General features: G+C 48.7%; 2 protein-coding genes across 3 annotated transcripts in view; both read left to right on the plus strand.

Annotated features, from left to right (window-relative positions):
- The window catches only part of MPL (MPL proto-oncogene, thrombopoietin receptor), a 39,256-nt gene extending 36,202 nt beyond the window's left edge, over positions 1-3,054 (plus strand). The window contains exon 17 of the mRNA XM_075003237.1: positions 772-3,054. Within this exon, the coding sequence (XP_074859338.1) occupies positions 772-1,302 (531 nt within the window). The 3' untranslated portion in view covers positions 1,303-3,054. The remainder of the gene's footprint in view (positions 1-771) is intronic.
- Positions 3,055-8,516: 5,462 nt separating this feature from the next.
- CDC20 (cell division cycle 20) overlaps positions 8,517-24,210 on the plus strand; it is a 28,681-nt gene continuing 12,987 nt past the window's right edge. Inside the window, exons 1-6 of one of the 2 annotated variants that reach the window (XM_075003051.1) lie at positions 8,517-8,636; positions 9,571-9,809; positions 17,897-18,042; positions 18,857-18,953; positions 19,655-19,783; positions 23,314-23,510. In XM_075003051.1, coding sequence (XP_074859152.1) covers positions 9,587-9,809; positions 17,897-18,042; positions 18,857-18,953; positions 19,655-19,783; positions 23,314-23,510 — 792 coding nt within the window. In that variant the 5' untranslated portion in view covers positions 8,517-8,636; positions 9,571-9,586. The remainder of the gene's footprint in view (positions 8,637-9,570; positions 9,810-17,896; positions 18,043-18,856; positions 18,954-19,654; positions 19,784-23,313; positions 23,511-24,210) is intronic. The other variant, XM_075003052.1, reaches the window with a different exon arrangement.

Consider the following 24,210-nt stretch of genomic DNA (forward strand, 5'->3'; position numbering starts at 1 on the left):
GGGTGATTTCAGCTCAGGTATGCTCACCTTTGGCTCATCTCTTCTGCAACAGCTTTCCACTGTGGCTCTCAAAGCCTTCTACAGAAGGAGTTGGGGGTGACTCCCCCATGTCTTCTAGGGGGAGAGAGATAGGCAAGGGTGGGTGCATTCCTTTGGTGGGTTCTTTGAAACACCTCAGGAGTCAAAATGTGAGGATGGGTAGTGGGGCCAACAGCCAGGTGGGCCCTGGGGTTAAGTTGTTGGTGGAGATGGTTAGCCCTTCGCACCATCCATGCTGCAGCATCCCATCCCACTCCACCTGCCTGTGGAGCAGCACTCGGGAGGCAGTTCAGAGGGGGCAAGGACTCCAGCTACCACAGAGGAGGTAGCAGCAGCCAGGAGCTCCTGGCCCCTTTGAATTACTGTAACCCAGGGTGTTGTCCTCTTCCCCCCACCTCACCCTGTTAGTGGCCGTGGGATAGGCCAAGGGCAGGCAATTGGACAGAGGTTATTGATAGGAGAAACGTTACATGGTGCTCTGTGACATGGGTAGTAAGAGAGGGAGCCATGCTTGTCTATACACTATCAAAACAAAAAGCAGTCAAGTCGCACTTTAAAGACTTGTTAGTCTTTAAAGTGCGACTTGACTGCTTTTTGTTCTGACATGGGTGTTTAATATACAGACAGGGTGGGATACAGGTATTGTCTGTGGGGGTGGGAGGCTGCACTACTCTCCCTCCTCCTTCTGCCCCAGCCTACACTCAGCTGTGGTATGTACCTTTCCTCCTTAAGGCAAACGCTTCATTCTACAACAAGCCCTTTGAAGACGTGATCCGACCCTGCCTCCTGGAAGTTCTTTCTGAGAGGAAAGAGGCTGAGATGCCCCCAGAGCCCACCCCGCTGAAGACAGCATGCCCAGAGTCTAGCATCTCAGAGGGCCCTGAGGAGGCAGAGGCTAGCAATCTCTCCTCTCCTCACCAGGACTACATGGTGCTGCATACCAGCAGCCCCACAGACAGCCACTATGAGAATGAGTACTTGGACAGCAGAGAGGAGAGGGATGACACCTACCTTAGGGGCCTAGCTGTGCTTCTACTCCACATCCCAGATGCCCATTCAGAGCTCCAGCAGGAGAGGGCTGAGTACAGCTCACTGGTGTCTAGCAGCCTCCCGGCTGAATGCACACCTCCAGGGGGTCCTGTGGGCTCTGACGAAGAGGAATGGAATTGCTCATGCTCTCAGAAGCAATCCATGCCCACTACACACATTTCTAACCAGTCCTACCTGCTGATGAGCAGCTGGGAGCAGCAGCTGTTTCTTTGAGTGGAGGCTCTGCTATATGCACCAGTGGTGAGGAGCCAGAAAACTGATCAGTTGTGCTGAGCCGGGCTCCCTGCTCCCATGAGCAGTGGGAAGCCTGGAGCCAGGCACAGCAGCGCCAGTCAGTTTCCCAGCTCCCTCAAGCTGCAGGGACCAGAGAACCAGGCAGCAGAGTGAGGACTGCAGGCAGTAGGGATGCAGCAGCGCTTATTCCAAGAATTGCACAAGTTGAAATTGTGTAAGTCTGGGGTATACTGCAGAGTTATGTGCATTTCCTCTGTGGTCTCCACAGTTAGCTGCGGGGGGTGATGGGATTTGCACTACATGGGCCAGGCTCACAGGTGTTTGAATAGTCAGTGGATGGGCAATATGGATTCCCCTTGCATGCGATCAGTCTGTGAGGCAGCTCCCTAAACAAGCTGCACCTTGGCACTACCACTAGTCCTGGAGATCAGAAATCTGCAAGTTGTCTCCAAGGAACATATCTGAAGATCGATCTACAGTGATTGCCAGCTGCTGTCCTTTGGGAGGCTTGCAAAATTCTGACATCTAGGACAGTGAGGTGAGCCCTCACCTGGGTTGCACGTGGGTGCTGGGGACTTTGAACAGGTGTTGGGAGAGGCTGAGCACAAAAGTAGTCCTGCCTCATGACAGACAACCTGATCTGTGACAAGAAGAGAGTCACATTCTCCTCCACCAGGCTTCCCAGTCCGTCTGCCTCCTGCACTTTCCTTCAGCACGTCATGAGGCTGCTTACATGGTTCCAGTCAGCCAAGGGAGAAATGCTGAGCTGAGCCCTCTGCCTTAGTCACTGCTGTTTGTGATGGGAACGATTTGAGGTCTTTTTAATGCTTCCTGTTTTCCTCCCACTCTCTACGCTTCCTGCTCTGTGCCCAGTTCCATCCTGCAGAGCATCTCCTTACACTTGGCTCTCTTGGCCTGGTCTCTGATGCTCCCTGGTGCAGTCCTTGCCTGTGCTTTGCGCTATGGAACACAGGACATACCCTGTGGCATAGTGATCTGGAATAAAGAATTACTTCCTAGAATGCGATGCCTGGCTCTGCCACTGGGGCCAGGGTAATTTACTAATGTGGCACACTCCGCAGAAGACCCTGGAAACAAAGGGAGATTTCTCAAGACCCTATCACAATGCAGAGATCTCTAATATTGAACAGCTGAGTTGTGGAATCCCATCATATCACTCTCAACAGTGGCCTTCTGTGGAATATCCAATCAAGTTAAAGATCTTGCTCTTAAGCTTCAACGTGCTCAGAACATCTAAATGATCACCTAGAGCTCTGGGGGGGAAGACTGATGGAGAACTCAACTCTTCTGGCACAGTGGAACTCCTTGCAATAAGGTTAAAGAGCTGAGTGGGAGAAAGAGCTTTCTCGGGGGCCAGTCTAACTATGGATTCATAGATTCTAAGGCTAGAAAGGACCATTGTGATTATCTATTCTGACCAGGGCAAAGACCATCTCCAAAATAACTTAAAAAGCAGATCTGTTAGTGTTGGAATAAAGACTGGGATACTGTATATGAAGCAACAAAGTTTCTTACAACCAGCTGGCAGAGTGATTCTGAACTTGGCTGAGTTTCAGAATGCACTGACAGGCATCAAGTTATGAGTGGTTATATAGAGAGCCGATAGGCAGAAGAGAGAATAGGAGCAGACATTAAGGAAATGAGCACAGTCAATGAGCAATCCAGATGAATTAACAAACAATCTGGAATAGTAACAGAGAAGGAGCTGTGTTACTCTATATAGTAACAAAACAAAAAAGCAGTCAAGTAGCACTTTAACAAAATAACTTATTAGGTGAGCTTTCATGGGACAGACCCACTTCTTCAGACCATAGTCATACCAGAACAGACAATATTCTATGTGCCTTAAATATTGAGTCTGTTCTGGTATGGCTATGGTCTGAAGAAGTGGGTCTGTCCCACGAAAGCTCACCTAATAAATTACATTTAGTCTTTAAAGTGCTACTTGACTGCTTTTTTGTTTTCAAACAACCTGGGAGTTACAAAGACTTTCCCTGCGCAGTTTATAGCACATTTTATCTATAAACAACCAGTCCTTTGAAGAGTGCAGTCATCAACATTGACGTGTGAAGTGGTGATATCCCATCTGTAATACACTGTCTTGTCTGGCATCTTCACACGGACATGACCATTTGATCGTGTTATCTCTACAGAATCAGAGCAAGTGGGCAATGCAGGATCAAAGCAGCAGTTAGTGAAAGGATCATGTCAATCAACCAATTCCCTTCCCTGCAGGGTTCCTTACCAGACTCCCTTTTGGAACAAGTAGTAGTCTTGGGGCACCTTATAGACTAACAGATATTTGGGAGCATAAGCTTTCATGGGCAAAGACCCGCTTCATCAGATGCATGAGTGGGCGGGGGGGCGGGATTCAGAGGGGTATTTAAAGAGTGGGGTCCCAGTAAGAGGGAAGGCTAGCACCAACAAGGTCTATTCAGCAAGGTGGACATGGCCCAGTATCAACAGTACTTATCAAAAGAGGAAAAAACAAGTCAGATCAGACGGGGGATGTGAGCCTTTGTCAGAGTCTAATGGGGAGATATTAACACCCAGGGCAAAGAAGCTGTTTTTGTAAGCTGCGAGCCACTCCCAGTCTCTGTTTAATTCTTGGTTAATGGTGTCAAATTTGCAAATAAATTGCAGCTCAGAGATTTCTCTCTCCATTTGATTTTTAAAACTTTTTGATTTCAGAACTGTCACCCTTAAATGTGCCACTGAGTGTGCAGGGAGATTGAAGTGTTCCCCCACAGGATTCTGTACATTACCGTTCCTGATGTCTGATTTATGTCCATTTATTCTTTTACAGAGAGACAGTCCAGTTTGGCCAATGTAAACTGCAGTGGGGCATTGCCGGCACATGATGGCATATATTATATTAGTAGATGTGCAGGTAAAGGAACCCCGATGGTATAGTTGGCATTAGGTCCTGTGATGTCACTGATGTAGATATGAGAGCAGAGCTGGCAGCAAGGACTGTTGCAGGGGCTGGTTCCAGGCCTAGAGTCACTGGTTTGTGATTTGTAGTGGTTGGTGAGGATTTGTTTAAGGTTGGCAGGCTGTCTATAGGCAAGGACGGGCCTGCCTCCCAAGGTCTGTGAGAGTGAAAGATCATTGTTCAGGATGGGTTGCAGATCACTGATGTGCTGGAGAGGCCTTAGGTGGGGGCTGTGTGTGGACTGGTCCAGGTGGGGTGGAAACTGTTAATCACAGTGGAACGGTGATTGTTAAAACTGTTGAAATCACCGTGTTGTATTGTTAAGTATACTTATATTACATTCCATATGGAAACAGCCAAGAGGGGCATAACCCCCTAAAGAAAGGGCACTAATTATAACATGTAAGTAATGTGGTAAGCCCTCCCTCACCAAACTGGACCCAACCTTCTCAGGCCCACTATAATGGGAAGTCCAGGACACTAATTGGAATAGGTGTAGTAAGCCCATAAGAAAGAAAGTGCAGAGCAGGAAGTCAGATGGAGTATTGACATACTCCACCTTGAGACCTGGCCTTATCAGGAAATGTGTTGTCATATGTACTATCTGAGGCAAGAGGACCCCCAAAGAAAAGAAGGGGGATTGTTAGAATATATTCAGGCCAGCCTATAAAAGCTAATCCTTTAAGGATGTAGGTATATTTTTTTTATAATTTAGCTAGTTAGGGAGGTATAAAACAAAGAAGCAAAATCACAGATCTCCCAGTATATGGGTCTTCTCTCACTATCACAGTTTGAGGGTTTGTTCTTTGGCTAAGAAGCAGGGACAGACAAACTGGAAGCATACGGTCACATCCTCACAATCCAAGCCAGTCACACTGGAATAAGGTAATAATATTACCTCTTAGGAAGGTGACCCTGTCTAACACCTCCAGAGAAAGAGCCTAGAACACTGAAAGAAAAACAGAGCTTTTGTGGCAAGAACTCACCAATAATTGTGCCTGTGACACCCTCATTTCTTTATTGCTTTGCCATTATGGCCTGCACTTTTCTGTTGTTAGTCTGTATGGTCTTTGGTTCTTTGTTTCTGTCTGCTGTATAATTAATTTTGCTAAGCATAAATCAATTAAAGTGGTGGGCTATAAATGATCAAACAATTATGCATTAGTGACAGAGACTACAGACTAATATGGCTATCAAAACAAAAAAGCAGTCATGAAGCACTTTAAAGACCAACAAAATAATTTATTAGGTGATGAGCTTTCATGGGACAGACCCACTTCTTCAGTCCCACGAAAGCTCACCACCTAATAAGTTATTTTGTTAGTCTTTAAAGTGCTACATGACCGCTTTTCTGTTTTAATTATGCATTAGGATTGGTTAGTAAAAACTCAGCAAAATGGATAAGGGATAGCTAAGCAGAATACAGACTTTACTATCTAAACAAACAAAAGTAAACCAGGAAGTAGGAGGAAGGGAAGCTGGAAGCTAGATTAAGAAACATGGCATTGTCTGCTCTTCAGATTTTTGGTCTCTGTCTGCATGACGAGAACCAGGGAAGAGGGAAAAGCCCTCTTAACACAGTGGTTCCCAAACTTTTCGGCATCACACCCCCGCTTTTGATTTTTGAGAGAACCTCAGGTCCCCGCACCTCCTCTTTATCATCATCCAACCTGCCCCTTTAACAAAAAATTCAATTTGTAATTTAAAATAAACACAAACTTGATATAAAACTGTTACTTAAAATTAAAAATAAGCACAAATACATTTTTCTTGGCCCCTGGAAGGTGGTTGGTGCAGCCCCAGCTGGAAAGTTGCCTGAGGCCTGTGTCAGCCACCTGCCCGCCCGAGCCCTATGCTGCAAAAGCGGGCTGCCCAAGCTGACAGAGCCCCACCAGCCACCTGCTTGCCTGCAGCCTGATCCCTACACTGATGGAACCCACCTGCCAGCCATCCCAGTTACCCACCCAAGCCCCACGCTGCCAGGGCCAGCTGCCTGCCTGCTGGCTGGAGCCACCCGAGCCCCACGCTGCCAGGGCCAGCTGCCTGCCTGCTGGCTGGAGCCACCCGAGCCCCACGCTGCCAGGACTAGCTGCCCACCTGCCAGCCTGAGCTCCACGCTGCCGAAGCCAGTTTTCTGCCCACCTGCCACAGCCCCGCAATGCCAAGGACAGCCATCCAAGCCCTGCAAGCTGCCTGCCGAAGCCCCTCCCCTCCCCTGAAGCCAGGCACCACCAGCCCCCTGCTCTTATCCCATCCCTCTCCCCTATGTCAGGCACCCCCAGCCATCCATCTAACCCCACCCCCGCACCAAACCACACACACTCACCTTTGCAGGAAGCAGCTAGCGCCACATGGGTCTTCACTGGCTGTCTGCTTTTAACAGTGGCTGTGCTGGGTCACCCACATAAAATGGCAGGGGCTGAGAGCTGGAAGCAAAGGCTGACTCTTTTTTGAGGAATGATGGGAGGAATGATGGGTAAGGGCAGGGGCTGGACTGCCTCATGCCTTCCCCTGTAATTTTTGCACGCCCACTGGGACACACACACACACACACACACACACGTTTGGGAAACCATGCGCTAAAAGGAGGTGCTCAGATACCACACTGCAGAGCAGAGTACACAGAATCACACATGGAGCCACATGTACTTCCCCCAATGTGCCAAGTAGAAGCCCAAGCATCCAACCCCAGCCCCTCCCTTCCAGATCCTATACCCACCTGCACGTGCTCTTACACCCTCCCTTCCACACCCCACATTCTCAGTTCCCCATACACTCTCCCTTGTGCTGAGATCTCACACCCCCACTCTGCTCCTGCACCCCTTTCATGACTCCAAACCCCCAAGTCTAGCCCGCTCCTGCATCCCCTCTTCCAGATCCCAGCCCATGCCTACACTTCACCTCCCATCTAGATCCCTCACTCTCATACCATCCCGCACCTCCCCACCCACCCAGACCACATCCTGCTCCTACCACTTACCTCCCACCCAGAGCCTGCCCCCTCACTCTCAGCTCACCCCATGCCTTGCCCACACCCCATTCCTCCCCCTCACTCCCAGCTCACCCCGTGCCCTGCCCACTCCCCCTTCCTGCCACCTCACTCCCAGCTCACCCCATGCCCTGCCCACTCCCCCTTCCTGCCCCCCTACTCCCAGCTCACCCCGTGCCCTGCCCACTCCCCATTCCTGCCCCCTCACTCCCACCTCACCCCGTGCCCTGCCCACTCCCCATTCCTGCCCCCCTACTCCCAGCTCACCCCGTGCCCTGCCCACTCCCCCTTCCTGCCCCCCTACTCCCAGCTCACCCCGTGCCCACTCCCCATTCCTGCACCCTCACTCCCAGCTCACCCCGTGCCCTGCCCCCTCCCCCTTCCTGCCCCCCTACTCCCAGCTCACCCCGTGCCCTGCCCACTCCCCATTCCTGCACCCTCACTCCCAGCTCACCCCGTGCCCTGCCCACTCCCCATTCCTGCCCCCTCACTCCCACCTCACCCCGTGCCCTGCCCACTCCCCCTTCCTGCCCCCTCACTCCCACCTCACCCCGTGCCCTGCCCACTCCCCCTTCCTGCACCCTCACTCCCACCTCACCCCATGCCCTGCCCACTCCCCATTCCTGCCCCCTCACTCCCACCTCACCCCGTGCCCTGCCCACTCCCCATTCCTGCCCCCCACTCCCACCTCACCCCGTGCCCTGCCCACTCCCCATTCCTGCCCCCTCACTCCCACCTCACCCCGTGCCCTGCCCACTCCCCCTTCCTGCACCCCCACTCCCCCCTCACCCCGTGCCCTGCCCACTCCCCCTTCCTGCCCCCTCACTCCCACCTCACCCCGTGCCCTGCCCACTCCTGCCCCCTCACTCCCACCTCACCCCGTGCCCTGCCCACTCCCCCTTCCTGTGGGCCCCACAGCATTGCCAGATCCACCCCCTAGGCTGGGGCGGGACTGCTGGCAGTGGGGGGAGGGGTTATTTCCGCTTCCCCGTTCACGGCCACGCCCCTCAGGCCGCTCGCCCGCAGCTCCCCCCTGCCCCGGGGCGGGGCCAGCCCGTTCGCCCATCCGGAGCCTCCAGCCTATCAGCAGCCGAGGTCAGAGGTCACTTTACTGTTGCCGTCTCAGCGCAAACGCCCGGCTGTGGAGCGAGGCTGTGGGGCGTTGTCTTCGGGTAAGCCCCACCCCAGTCTGTGCGGGCCAATAGGAACAGGGCGTTGGGGCGGTCGCCATGGTGCCAGAGGCCGTTGGGTTTGAAGTGGCCAATGGGACTGTGGGGCGCTCGGCTGAAGCGGAGCGAGGGGCGGCCCTGCAGAGGGGCGGTTGAGTGAGGGGCAGGTGTGAGGGGGCTGGAGACTGAGCTCCTGGCTGTGAGTGGCGGTCCTTGGCGTGTCGCTGCCGGTGGCCGGCCGCTGTTGTGGGCTGGGAGGGGGGCACTCAGCGGGGCGACGCGGCGGGACGGGGTGGGGGGAATTGGGGAGGGGGGGCGCTGAGTGGGGGGAGCCGGCGAGTCGGGGAGGGGGACCGGGCGGAACTGAGCGGGGGGAGGCGGCGGGACCGGGCGGCGCTGAGCGGAGGGTGGTGGGGTGAGGGGGCCACGGGGGCGTTGAGCACGGGGAGGAGGAGGTGGAACGGGGGTGAGGGGGCTGCTGAGTTGTGGGAGGTGGCAGGGTGAGGGGGGCTCCGGGCGAGGGGTTGCTGAGCGGGGCGAGGGGGCTGCTGAGGGGGGCGCTGAGCGGGGGGATACGGGGGTGAGGGGGCCTCTGAGTTGGGGGAGGTAGCGGGGCAAGGCAGACACATGGCGAGGGGGGCTCTGAGCAAGGGGGTATGGGGTGAGGGGGTGCTGAGTAGGGGGATACGGGGGTACAGGGTGAGGGGGAGCTGAGTGGGGGGAGGTGGTGGGGTGAGGGGGTGCTGATCGGGGGAGGTGCTGGGGTGAGCAAGGGTAGGTGGTGGGATACTGGGGGGTACTCACTCACTGAGTGGAGTGAAGTGGGGGACAGTAGGTGGGGGCATTGAGTGAGGGTGGGGGAGAGGGGGCAGTATGTGGGCCCACTGAGCAGGAGAAGGGGTGGGGCACTGCCTGGGGAGAAGTAGAAGGCAGGGCAGCAGTAGGTGGGGGCACTGAGTGGGGGAGGAAGCAGAGTGGGGGACACTGAGGGGTGAGTGAGTGCTCTGTGGCACTGAGCAGAGTGAAGCAGGGGGCAAGGCGGAGAAAGAGGGGGAGGGGGAGCAACAGGGCAGCACATGACAGGAAAGGAATTGATCTATGATTCCCGCCCCCTCCATCCCCTCTTCCTGCAGACGCCTCTCCCTCATCATGGCGCAGTTTGTGTTTGAAAGTGACTTGCACAGCCTGTTGAAGCTGGACACCCCAATCCCCAATGCCCCCTTGGCACGGTGGCAGCGCAAGGCCAAGGAAGGAAATGCTTCTGTTGTTGGCCCTGGACCCAGTCCTGCCAACACAAGTAGTACTGGCCTCTCACCCATGAAGCCAGCCAACCGGCCCCACAGCACCAGCAAAACCCCCTCCAAAACCCCTGGTGAGTAAGGAAAGGGGCTGGGGAGGTGGGGGAGGGTGGGCAGGCAGGCAGGCAGGGTATGTAAAACTTGGGGCTCTACACCAACCATTTGTCTATGTAGGAAGCAGTGCTTTTACCCACAGAAATTTCTCATCCCTGCCACACTGCAGGGACACACTCCTTTACCCAATCTGTAGGGCTCAAGGTGTGACCATGTTAAACTTCCAACCTTGCCCAATTCCTAGGGCTCAGGGTGTAATGCCCTGTGGGTATGCAGGATCTGTGCCAGTGAAGAAGCCTTACACAGTAATAGTTGTATTCTCTATTTATTTACAATTACCAGGAGAGCAGAATATATGCCAAGCACACAGTATCATGCTCACCAATCCTGATAGGGGAGGCAGACTTCCCCTGTTGGAACAAAGTCAGTATCTGGAGGTACAGCAACCAGCATCAGGGTCTGACAGTGCTGGTCTTGGGAGCTGGGTTGCCAACCTGTCAGTAAACGATTGTTTCACTTTTGGCCATTTATGTCGTCATATAGTATAAAAATGATGTTTGTGTTTTTGTTTTTGTTTTCTTGTTTTTTTTAAAATTCTGTCCATAAATTTTTCCCATTTTGTCTGTAAACAAAAATTTTTGTGGTTGGTAACCCTGCTTAGGAGTGAATCCTCTGAGGTTTTTCCATTAAGGTGTTCCTTTTTCCATCATTCATTCTTCTTGCTTTCTTTACCCTGCTGTTTTTCCTTCTTGGACTCCAGTTTAAGTAGTGAAAATTTATTCCTGCATAGCTATATCTTGACCAATTATTTTAGTATAATTTTACTAACCAGTTGTAACCTACTGAAACAATTACCTAACCAATCAAATCCTACTACATTAATTGAGTTACATTTAGCAAAATTATACAACAGATGGGAACAATTACAAATCAGACAGAAAACAGTAGAAAAGTAGGCACTCATCATAGAATGGTGATTCCACAGACTGAGCTATTAATAACTTAAGTCATTGCTTGTCAGATGAAATGTTTCCTTTATCTATCTTGAGATCTGCTTTCTTTATCTGGTGAAGTGAGTGGTGCTCCAGGATATGGTATCCCTCTTAACAAACTGAAGTGACACTGTTGTAATGAGATTTTTTAGATGGAATGTGAGTGTGTGACTTGTAGCTCTACAATTAATGGCTGCTGCTCCTCCTCATTGTGGCTATAGACTATAGAAAAGCCATGTTGGTTATACTTTTACAGTACAGGAGATTGTTAGCTGGCCTGACTTCTTTGAGAAGGTACAAAAGGCTGTTACAGAAGCCGAGCACAGAGAAAGCAGAGCAGCGTTAAATAGCTCTATGTATGACAAAATGAAGTTGTGTGGGGTTTGAGAGGGTTGGTAATGCCCTGGAAGGGGCTGAGCAGGGTTGGTAGTTCAGTAGCTGTCAATGACATAGTGAAGAGTCTGCAGTAGAGGGAACTGAAAAGAACTCCAGAGATACTTGAAGAACTTGAGTGAATAGGCAGTGTGATGGTAAATGGAATCCTGTGTTGCACTTTGAAGGGAGAAACTTCAAGTTCCCATATAACTGATGGGATCTAAATTAACTGTCAGCTGAACAAAGGAAGCTTGGCAACACGAACAGTTTGGCACAAAGCTGCGGTCAAAAAGCCCACCATGTTTCCCTGTGTTAGGGACAGATTAGTTGCTAATAATAACTATGCTAATGGTCCTCAGACTTTTTAACCTCACTTCCTGCTGCTGTCACTGTCTATACCTTCCCTCCCCGCTCCCTGCATGGCACTGGGAGTGGGGCTGTGGTTGAGGGTGTGGGGAGAATAGATAGGAGCAGAGCCATGCCACCTGAGGCACAGCCCCATACCCAGTCCCATGGAGGGAGGTTCAGGGCAGCTATCCAGGGCCCTGCGAGGCATAGAATATTAGGACTGGAAGGGACCTCGAGGGGCCATTGAGTCCTGCCCCAATGGCAGGACCAAGACCATCCTTGATAGACATCTATCTAACCTGTCCAGCGATGGAGATTCCACAACCTCCTTTGGCAATTTGTTCCACTGTTTGACTACCCTGACAGTTAGGAACTTTTTCCAAATGTCCAACCTAAACCTCCCTTGCTGCAATTTAAGTCCATTGCCTCTTGTTCTATCCTGAGGGGCCAAAAAGAACAAGCTTACTCCCTCCTCCTTATGACACCCTTTTAGATACCGGAAAACTGCTATCATGTTGCCCCTCAATCTTCTCTCTTTCCAAACTAAACAAGCCCAGCTCTTTCAGCCTTTCTTCATAGGTCACATTCTCTAGACCTTTAATCATTCTTGTTGCTCTTTTCTGGATCTTCTCCAATTTTTCCACATCTTTCTTGAACTGCGGTGCTCAGAACTGGATACAATACTCCAGCTGAGGCCTAACCAGCGCAGAGTAGAGCGGAAAAATGACTTCTTGTGTCTTGTTCACAACACACCTGTTGTTGCATCCCAGAATCATGTTTGCTTTTTTTGCAACAGCATCACACTGCTGACTCATATTTAGCTTGTCGTCTACTATAACCCCTAGATCCCTCTCTGCTGTAGTCATTCCTAGTCAGTCTCTTCCCATTCTGTATGTGTGAAACTGATTGTTCCTTCCCAAGTGGAGCACTTTGCATTTGTCCTTATTAAACTTCATCCTGTTTACCTCAGACCATTCCTCCAATTTATCCAGATCACTTTGAATTATGACCCTATCCTCCAAAGCAGTTGCACCCTCTCCCAGCTTGGTATCATCTGCAAACATAATAAGCGTGCTTTCTATGCCAATATCTTAATTGTTGATGAAGATAGTGAGCAGAACCAGTCCCAGTACAGACCCCTGCAGAACCCCACTTGTTATACTTTTCCAGCAGGATTGAGAACCATTAAGAACTACTGTGAGTACGGTTATCCAGCCAGTTATGCACCCACCTTATGGTAGCCTTAATTAGATTGTATTTGCCTAGTTTTTTTTATAAGAATATCATGTGAGACCGTGTCAAATGCTTTACTAAAGTCTAGGTATACCACATCTACTGCTTCTTCCCTAGCCACAAGGCTCGTTATCCTATCAAAGAAAGCTATCAGATTGGTTTGACGTGATTTGTTCTTTACAAATCCATACTGGCTCTTCCCTACCACCTTCCAAGTTCTTGCAGATTATTTCTTCAATTATCTGCTCCATTATCTTTCCTGGCACTGAAGTTAAGATGCCTACCCTGTCTGTGGTCGTCCTCCTTGTTTCTAATATACTTATAAAAAGCTGCCTTGTTCCCTTTATGCCTGTAGCTAGTTTGAGCTCATTTTGTGCCTTAGCCTTTCTAATCTTGCTCCTGCATTCTTGTGGTGTTTGCCTGTATTCATCCTTTGTAATTTGTCCTTGTTTCCATTTTTTATAAGATTCCTTTTTTATTTTGAGATCATGCAAGATCTCCTGGTTAAGCCAAGGTGGTCTTTTGCCATATTTTCTATCTTTCCTATGCAGCGGGATAGCTTGCTTTTGGGCCCTTAATAATGTCCCTTTGAAAAACTGCCAACTCGTCTCAGCTGTTTTTTCCCTCAGTTTTGCTTCCCATGAGCCCTTACCTGCCAGCTCTCTGAGTTTACCAAAATCTGCCTTCCTGAAATCCATTATCTCTATTTTGCTGTTTTCCCTTCTTCCCTTCCTTAGAATTGTGAACTCTGATTTCATGATCACTTTCACCCAAGCTGCCTTCCACTTTCAAGTTCTCTACCAATTCTTCCCTATTTGTTTGAAATCAAATCTAGAACAGCTTCCCTCCCAGTAGCTTTTTCAACCTTTTGGAATAACAAATTGTTTCCAATGCAATCCAAGAACTTACTGGATAGTCTGTGCCCTGCTGTATTAGTTTCTCAACATATATCTGGATAGTTGAAGTCCCCCATCACCACCAAATCTGGTGCCTGGAATGACTTTGTTAGTTACTTTTTAAAAAAAAAAAAAAAAAAGCCTCATCCACCTCTTGCACCTGGGTAGGCGGCCTGTAGTAGACTCTTAGCAGGACATCACCCTTGGTTTTTTGGTTTTTTTGGTTTTTTTTTTCTTTTTTACCCCTTTTAGCCTAACCCAGAGACTCTCAACACGTCCATCTCCACCTCAGTCCAAGTGTGTACATTTTTAATATATAAGGCAACACCTCCCCCTTTCTTCCCTGTCTAGCCTTCCTAAGCAGGCTGTACCCTTCAATACCAGCATTCCAATCATGTATTATCCCACCAAGTTTCCGTGATGCCAGCAATGTCATAGTTGTATTTATTTATTAGCACTTCCAGTTCTTCCTGCTTATTACCATACTTCTTGCATTTGTATGTAGGCATCTAAGAAATTGATTTGATCTTGCCTCCCTGTTTTTGCCCTGACCCTCTTTTTACTCTGACATTGCCCATGCTGCCTCCCATTTCTGACCCATCTCCCAGGTTTCCATGTTCTCTGCTTACCTGTGGGCTTTGCTCCCCTGCCCCCGTTGAACCTAGTTTAAAGCCCTCCTCACTAGGTTAGGCAGTCTGTGTCCATATACGGCCTTTCCCCTCCTCGAAAGGTGAACACCATCTCTGCCTAGCAGTCCTTCCTGGAATAGCATCCCATGGTCGAGGAAGCCAAAGTCTTCCTGGCGACACCACTTCGAAGCCAGCCATTCACCTCTAGGATGCACCTGTCTCTGTCTGGGCCCCTACCACTGACAGGCAGGATTGAGGAGAATACCACCTGCACCCCAAACTCCCTCACCCCTGACCCCAGAGCCCTGAAGTCACTCTTGACCTGCTCAGCGTCACACCTCACAGTATCATTAGTGCCCACGTGGATGAGAAGCATGGGATAGTAGTCAGAGGGCCGGATAATCCTCAACGCCTCCATAACATCTCGGGTACAGGCCCCTGGCAGGCAGCATACCTCCTGAGATGAAATGTCAGGGCAACAGATGGGGGCCTCCGTCCCCCCTCAGAGTCCCTGACCACCAGTACTCTACGTTTTCCTCCTCACAGTGGTGGCAGCAGACTTCCCAGCCTTGGGGGTACAAGGCTTCTCCTCTGCTGTCCGGGGCGATTGTCTCCTATATGAAGTACAGCATAATGGTTTCCTAGTACCATGGTGGGAGCATTCTGAGCAGGGGTGGAACACTGCCTACTGCCAGAAGTAACCAGCTGCCAGTGTCCACCTGGATCTATCATCTCCTCCACCAGTGGTTTATCAGCCATCCTGTGTACTGGGACAGTTACCTCAGCTGTCTCCACATGAATACTATCCAGGAACTGCTCGTGGAGTCAGATACTCCTCAACCTGGCTACCTCCTCCTGTAGCTCTCCCACCTGCTGCCTAAGAGATTCCATCAGCAAGCACCTTTCACACTGGATGGTTCCCCCCACTCCCACCCCCAGCCTGGATAGTGGCCTAGGCCACTAGCAGATGTCAGGCCTGCCCATATACTCACTGGTAGTAGTGGGAAGTAGAGGGAGCCACAGGATTGTCTGGATATGTTGACGCTCTACTTAGTGCTACCAGCACTCTCAGCTTTCTTTGAGATACTACCGACTTCCTCGGGAAACTACAATTCTTTGGTGACCATCCTGGCCACCTTGGATGTAGAGGCCCTTTACACCAATATCCCACATGTAGATGGACTTCAAGCTGTTAGGAACATTATCCCTGATGAGACTGAGCCACAAATGGTGGTGGTGCTTCATGACTTTGTCCTCATCCACAACTATTTCAGATTTGAGGACAATTTATACCTTCGAATCAGTGGCACTGCTATGGGCATCTGCATGGCCCCACAGTATGCCAACATTTTTATGGCTGACCTGGAAAAATGCTTCCTCAGTTCTTGTCCCCTAGCGCCCCTCCTCTACCAGCGCTACATTGATGACATCATCATCTGGACCCATGGGAAGGAGGCTCTTGAAGAGTTCCACTGCGATTTCAACAGTTTCCACCCCACCATCAGCTGTAGCCTGGACCAGTCCACACAAGAGATCCACTTCCTGGACACTACTGTGCAGATAAGCGATGGTCACATAAATACCACCCTATACCAAAAACCCATGGACCGCTATGCTCATCTCCACACCTCCAGCTTCTATCCAGGGCACACTACACAGTCCATTGTTTACAGCCAGGCACTAAGGTACAACCATATTTGCTCTGATCCAACAGACAGAGAAACATCTACAAGACCTTTACCAAGCTTTCCTCAAACTACAATACCCACCTAAGGAAGAGAAGAAACAGACTTATAGAACCAGATTTGTACCCGGAAGCTACCTGCTACAAGACAGGCCTCGCAAAGAGAACACCAATGGCCATCACATACAGCCCCCAGCTAACGCCTCTCCAATGTATAATCAGTGATTTGCAACCCATACTGGACAGTGATCCTTCACTCTCACAGACCTTGGGAGTCAGGCCTGTCCTCGCCTGCAGACAGCCTGCCAACCTTAAACAAATCCTCACCAGCAACTATAGACCACAACACAGTAACTCTAAACCTGGAACCGATCCCTGCAACAAACCTCGCTGCCAACTCTGCTCATATATTTACACCAGTGATATCATCACAGGACCTCCCACTAACTGTAGCATCACGGTCTCTCTTACCTGAACATCTACTCATAGATTATATGTCGTCATGTGCCAGCAATGCCCTACTGAAATTTCCATTGGCCAAACTGAACAGTCTTCTACGTAAAAGAATAAATGGACATAAATCAGGCATCAGGAATGGTAACATACAAAAACCTGTAGAACACTTCAATCTCCCTGGACACTCAGTAACAGATTTTAAAAATAGCAGTCCTACAACAAAAAAAAATCGAAAGAGAAATCTCTGAGCTGCAATTCATTTGCAAATTTGACACCATCAACCAAGGATTAAACAGAGACTGGTTGTGGCTTGCACCTTACAAAAGCAGTTTCTCTGTCCTGGAAGTTCACACCTCCACACTAGAATCTGATAATGGGCCACATCCCTCTGACTGGTCTGACTTGTTTTCTCCTCTGGACGTATACTACTGATAATGGGCCATTTCCACACTGGCAGAACAGACCTTGTCAGCTCTGCCCCTCCTTCTTACTGGGACCCCCCTCTTTAAATACTCCTGCACCCCACTCATGCATCTGATGAAGCAGGTTTTTACCCATGAAAGCTTGTGCTCCAAAATATGTTAGCCTATAAGGTGCCCCAGGACGACTTGTTGTTCCTGTCCATTTCAGAAACTTGAGACTGTCTCCTGGGACTCATCCAATGACAGTTTGCCACAACAGCCCACCTGAGTCAGGTGGGGGTGGACCCTCAAGGGACTATGAGAAGAGGAAAGGGCTTGATCCCAGTAGACAAGAGAACAAAATGGGTGATGTGGACTTAGCAGGGTCCATCTTATATCCTTTGCCTTTTGATCTCCAAGGGTCCATGTCCCAGCACGTGGACCCAATGGGCCAGAGCTGCAATGCTCCAATAAGTGAATCTGTGTAACCTGAAATGAACTTTAGGAGTCAGCAAATAACACTGCTGGCCTGCATCAGTAGTTATGATTGATGTATGGGAAATACTGCTTTAATAATTCTTCTTTCTAACCTTGTTTGTTCTTTTTTCATTAATAAATATTTAGATATTTAGAACTAAGGGATTGGAGAGCATGATGATTATCCAGGAACTGGGGCTGCATCCTTTGGGGCCTGGAAGAATCAGTGGTGTTGTGTGAAACAGGTTTAATAACTGCTCGCTTTAATTTGCTGTTTGTTGATGGGGGCTGGTATAGCAGCTGGGAAATTTGTGGGTTTGCTTGTATGACTTCTGGATGGTGAAGGGGCTGGCAGAAGTGCTGTGTTAGCTGGTTGGATTTGCCTTAATGAGAAGGAAATCCCAGACTGGGGCTGAGTAGCCTGTATTTTAAGCAAAGGTACCCTGGATCAATTTCTCTATCTGTGCCCAGGAACCCTGTCCTATTATAGCCTGGAAAACATGTTGCGCAGCTAGCAGTGCCTAAGGGCTTTGGAGTAAACACTATTCTAGGCCTTGCTAGACAATTTTTGCTTTAACTAATGACAGGCTGAATGACTCTTCTGCATGCAAAACAGGTAAATCAGGATCCAAAATCCAGAGCACACCTACCAAGGCAGGTGGGGACCGCTACATTCCCAACCGCAGTGCCATGCAGATGGAGGTTGCCAGCTTTCTCTTGACCAAAGAGAACGATTCTTCTGAGGATACACCTACCAAGAAGGTGAGCAATGTGTTCTAATAGGCATACCCTCCTAATCATCTCCTGAGAAGCAAATTTCGGGGTGTTCACACTGCTTCATGGTGAGCCATTGGTGGCATGCTCTGATGTGCAGCACTCATGTTTATAGAGCAAGGCATGAGAAGTGATGGCTGGGCTAGGTTGACGGGTATAAAGTTATTGTGAGACTTGGGGTATGGCCCTAGATACAAGGAATGATAGCACGCTTCTTGTTTTGTCATGTAATGCCTTGGGGTCCTAGGCTGCCCTGCCCTGCACTGCATCTGACAGGCATGAATGTGAACTGGTGGAAGGCTACTGAGACATAAGCACACAGCGCTGGCTATTCCAGACTTAAAGCTGCATAAGAGAACTCCACAAAACTTGTGGAATAAGCTATAAGCTAATAGCTATAACACTTCAGATTCATAGTTTGCATTCTCAAATGGCTTCTCCACATGGACAAGTCAGAAGGCAGCTATACAAAGCAAGCTCCTTGTCCTATTTCCTCATTGGGCCTTTTTGCATTTCTCTCTCGATCTGGGGGCAGCTGGCACAGTACAAAACTGGCCCAACAGGAGCAGGACACAGCTCTTCAGGCAAACTAGGGGCTGCCTGGAGGACTGGCTTCTATGCAGGTGGCTCTCCAAATAAAGAAGCATACCATCTGAAGCAGAGGGAACTACCTGAGCACGACACAGCTGGGGCCATGGGACTACTGAGCTGTTGAACTACATTCCAGTTTTGCTCCTATTCCCTCTGAATGTGGTGGTAGGACTCAAGTTTGCCTGAGAGGTTCTGTATGTCCTCTCTACAGGAGCAGCAGAAGGCTTGGGCACTGAATTTGAATGGCTTTGATGTGGAAGAAGCAAAGATCCTCCGGCTTAGTGGGAAGCCTCAGAATGCCCCAGAAGGTATACAAGGCTTGGTGATGATCTGAATGCACCTTCTGTGATGGAAGGGAAGAGAAGCTCCTTTTCCTTTGAAGGAAAGATCCATAACAGAACCCTGACTGGTGTGGTGTGTACTCCCCCACCCCAAGCTATGGGATGTGAGCACAAAGCTGTGTCCCTGATTAACCTCTAGAATACCATGAGTTTCTTAATAGCTTTCCTTTGTCATCCTGATCATTGGTCACCTCAGTCCAAGCTGAGCTGTAGCTACACAAGTCAGTGATTGGCACCGCAAAGCATAAATTTTCCCTAAAAATGTGGCTTGATCCCTAAGCTCCTTCAAGGAATGGCTTCAATCAAATATTGTAGTTGCCAAACTATCCTTGGTTTAAATCATGCTTCAGTTAAACTCTTAACTAACAGAGGCTTGGGAAAAATTGGGTCTTCCAAGTTTGAATCTGGTTTCAGCAAGTAAAATAGCTGCCATCTGAAAGTGGCTCAGTGGGTTTCATGGAAAGACTTGAGGCTCAGTGGCTTCGCCTTCTAGTAGGCACGTGTTATAACTGGCACCAGTTTGCTCCTCTGGCTTGTAGCAAGAGCACCTCCATTTTAAGACATAGCTTTGCCCTCAGTGGAAGACTCCCTGTGCCAAAGTGAGCCACAAGGTTACCAGTGTGAGTTAGAAACTATTTAGTGAGTAACCATGGCGCTCTCATTTACAGGTTACCAGAATAACTTGAAAGTGCTCTATAGCCAGAAGACAACACCTGGGTCCAGTAGGAAGAATGGCAGATATATTCCCTCTATGCCAGACCGGATCCTGGATGCGCCAGAGATTCGTAACGACTACTGTAAGCAAGTTCTGCTGCTGTGTGCAGGGCCCTTGGTGGCCCTCTGCATTCCTGTCAATAATAATATTTGCTATCCTTTCTATGCAGTGCCCTCTATAAATGCCACAAGGGTGCACTTGCTTCCTCTTCACCCTGCATAAAGAGATTAACAAAATCAAACTTAAGAATTCTTGCAGAATGTGTAATACCATCTTTAATTCAAAGCTGACAGTTGGTGCCCTGGTTGGCCATCCCCCAGCCCATTTGTTAATCCATGTGAGCATCTCATTATAACTTGGGTAAGATTTGAAAGAGCCTCTCCATAGGATCCTGGTCTTGTTTGTTCCTTTTTGCTTCACCCACTTGAGTCTGAGGTCAGAGGAAACAGAACCTGCTAGATAAAGCAAAGACCCATCTCCTGACTTGCAGGGCCACCCTCCCCTGCAAGTCTGTGGTAAGACTTGTTTGGCTATCTTGCCAGGGATTGAAATTAGCATTGCCAGGATTGCTTGTTTGGATGGTGATTTGCAGAACACTGTATGCCCAAGGAGTTGTTCAGCAAATCACTTAGTGTCACAGGCTCATCTAGACCTGCTGGCTTGTATGTTTAAACTTGGATGCTGCTGAACAGAAACCAGGTCCCTTGCTCATCTTCATGAGGAACGCAAAAATCTGGCTTAAAGTTCAGTACTGACTATTTTCAGTTATAATTAACTTCTGCCCTTCCCTTGAGTGGTGGCTCTGATCTCCCTCTCTTGCTCAGTGAAAGCGCCTCTTTTTTCCCCTATAGTCATCTTGCTGGCACAACTCGCTGTTCTCCTTAGTACCTTGACTTAAACTTTTTCTGTCTGGCTGCACTTGCATTTTGGGACAAGTTCTCTGTTCTCAGGCCTCTGGCTATTGCCTGGGGAAATAGCACTGGCAGCTTATTTTGTGCCTCACCATCTTTTGCATCCCACTTCCTGTTCCACATCCATCAGGAGGCCAAAGATAGGTAGGGAAGTGTGTGATCTTGTCTGTTTCCTTTGTGCCATGGAGGTTGGGATCATCTCAGAGGGGTGCCAGAAATTCCCTATAGAATGACACTGCTTGAGTTTAGTCATCAATCCTCCTGCTCCCAAATGAGCTGCTTTAGGGAGGGAGTAGTTCATCCTACAAGCAGACTGGGTGGGGTAAAAACAATGCTTTTTTTTTTTTGTGCCGGCACTAAGATCTGGCACCTCAGTAGTCCCAGTTGTGGGGGAGCCAGCTGGGGGCTCCTCTTGCTTTACAAAAAAAAAACATTGGGTAAAAAGACAGATTGACCCTCTTGTCTGGCACCCTTGGGACCTGACTGGTGCCAGATGAGAGAGTTTGCTGGACCACAGAACATCTATTTTCTAGCACATTACCAAAGGTTCTACTGCTGACTGGTCTCTCAAAAGACATTTGGGGTACGTTACAGCAAAGTAGCAGCCCAGAATGCAGTCGGGACTAGTGGCTATAAAACTGTATGGGACCATGGGGAAACTTGGCCACACCTATGATAAGTGCTTGTTTGGCTAATTAAAGTCATGCTGGACTACAGATGTTGCCGGATGATATAGCTCTGGATTAGAGAGTGTCAAACTGTAGTAGAAAATGCCTGTTATCAGCCCATACAAGGCAGCTCCCTTACTTGGCTTAGCATTTTGGTCCTCAGAGGAACAATGGAGCCTTCTCTAAGCTTGGTTGCAGCTGTATCAATGGGATTCTTGGAGCATGTTAGCACGCAGGCTGACATCAGGTGGCTTGCTGAATAGTGTCTTTTTATTTAAAGAGCTGGTATCAGAACCTTTAACTGTCATATTTGAAAAGTCCTGGAAGACAGACATTCCAGACAACTGGAAAAGGGCAAATATAGTGCCCATCTATAAAAAAGCAGCAGGGGTGCTGTGGGGAGGAAGAACAACCCAGGAAACTACAGACCAGTCAGTTTAACTTCTGTGCTGGGAAAGATGACAGAGCAAGTAACTAAGGAATTCACCTACAAACATCTGGAAGAAAACAAGGTAATAACAGCCAGCATGGATTTGTGAAGAACAAATCTTGCCAGGCCAGTGTGATGCCCTGTCAAAGAAAGCTAAGTGTTGTGGACAAGGGAGAAACAGTGGATGTGGTATACATAGACTTTTTAAGGCATTTTATAAGGTCATGCAAGACCATATCAAATAACTAGGCAAATACAACTTAGATGGGGAAACTAAAGGTAACCATTTTCAGAGTAGTCAACGGTTTGCAGTCATGCTGGAAGGGTGTAACAAGCGGGGTTCTGCAAGTTTTGGGACCAGTTTCATTCAAAATCTTCAACAATTTAGATATTGGCATAGAGAATATGTTTATTAAGTTTATGGATGATACCAAGCTGGGAGGGGTTGCAACTACTTTGGAGGATAGGGTCATAATTCAGAATGATCTGGACAAGCTGAAGAAATGGTCTGAGGTAAACAGGATGAAGTTTAATAAAGACAAATGCAAAGTAATCCACTTATGAAGCTGATTGTTCCTTCCTACATATAAAACAGGAAGCAACTGTTTAGGAAGGAGTACTGTGGAAAGGGATTTAGGGGTCATAGTGGACCACAAGCTAAATACGAGCCTACAGCATGATGCTGTTGGGAGAAAAAAAGCAAACGTGATTCTGGGATGCATTAATGTGGGTATTGAGAGCAAGATACGGGAAGTCATTCTTCTGCTTTACGCTGCTCATTAGGCCTCAGCTGGAGTACTGTGTCTAGTTCTAGGCACCACATTTCATGAAAAATGTGGAGAAGGTCCAGAGAAGAGCAACAAGAATGAGAACATGAGCTATGAGGGAAGACTGAAAGGACTGGGCTTTAGTTTAGAGAAGAGAAGACTTAGAGGGCATGATAGTAGTTGTCAGGTACCTCAATGAGGGTTACAAGGGGGAGGGAGGAAAAACGGTTCTTCTTGGCCTCTAAGCCCTTTGCTTCTTATCCTATCCTCAAACTGCAGCAAGGGAAGTTTAGGTTGAATATGAGGAAAAACTTCCTCACTGTCAGGTGGTTAAACACTGGAATAAACTGCCCAGGGTGGCTGTGGAATCTCACTGGAGATAGATATTTAAGAGCAGGTTAGATAAACATCTATCGGGGATGGCCCAGGTGGTGCTTGGTCCTGCTGTGAGGGCAGGGAACTAGAGTCAATGACCTCTCAAGGTCCCTTCCAGTTCTAGTGTTATGATCCTATTTAATCTTATAGGAAAGGGTGTTTCTAAGCTTCATGCAACTGGACTGGAACAACATTTCCATGCTCTGATCCGGTTAGCTAGGACTCCAACATGCCATAAGGCCAATCCCCTTACCTGTCAAGTGCCATGTGCAACTGTGGCACTCCAGGAATAATCAATCATTCATGCAGGTGGGAGCTCCTGATCCCTCAGCATTGGGAAGAGGGGTGGGAGGAGGTCTGTCTGCCTACCTGCAGCCTGGCTCTACACCATACAAGACTTTCCAAGGGTATTTGTAATAAGCAGTGGACATAGTGTGACTTGGTGTGTCTTCTGATCTTAGATCTGAACCTCATTGACTGGAGTTCACAGAACTTCCTGGCTGTGGCTCTGGATAACTCTGTATATCTGTGGAATTACTCCTCTGGTGAGATCATCCAGCTGTTGCAGATGGAGCAGCCAGATGACTACATCTCTTCAGTGTCCTGGATTAAAGAAGGAAACTACCTTGCTATTGGCACCAGCAATGCTGAGGTCCAGGTGAGAGGAATCGCACAATACCAGGAAAGTCTTTTAAAGCAGCTCCTGTTCAGGGGCCACTGTCTGTGCTATTAATGACTGCCTCTTGGAGCAGCTAGTCCTGGAGTCCCAAGGCGAGAGGCAAGCTATTTAATTGTAAATGGTGGGCAGGCTTTGCTTCAAAAGGTGGACATAGCTGAACAGCTCAATAATAGCAACGGTAACATAATAAACTTAACGTCCCTGTAAAGGGAGAAAATACTAGTCCCTGCCCACCCAAAATAGAATGTAAATGTCAAAGGCAGAACTAGGCAAAAATAAGTCCTGTGGCACCTTTATAAACTAACCTTATAGATGCATCTGACGAAGTGGGTCTTTGCCCATGAAAGCTTATGCTCTGATAAACCTATTAGTCTGTAAGTGTAGTGTTGACCTGAGAGTCTATTTCAGATATGCAGTTCTAGCTACGGGAACTGCATGCTAAAATCGACGTATTGGAAATAAACTTTTGTGACAGTCCTTGCTAAGGATGGTTGATGGGAGAGTTTATCTTGTCAACCTTCCTTACTTCTCACGATAGCAAGGAGTACAGCGGTTAACTGCTGGCCCCAGACCAATTTCACATCTTCACCAGACGCACAAAATCTAACTCCCGTGAAGATTTACTCAGTCAGGGTCAATCTTCTGAAATGTAGTCAAGTCCTAAGAGGACTAAAAACAA

The sequence above is a fragment of the Carettochelys insculpta genome, chromosome 9 (genome assembly GCF_033958435.1).
Source record: "Carettochelys insculpta isolate YL-2023 chromosome 9, ASM3395843v1, whole genome shotgun sequence".
NCBI classification, from domain to species: domain Eukaryota; kingdom Metazoa; phylum Chordata; order Testudines; family Carettochelyidae; genus Carettochelys; species Carettochelys insculpta.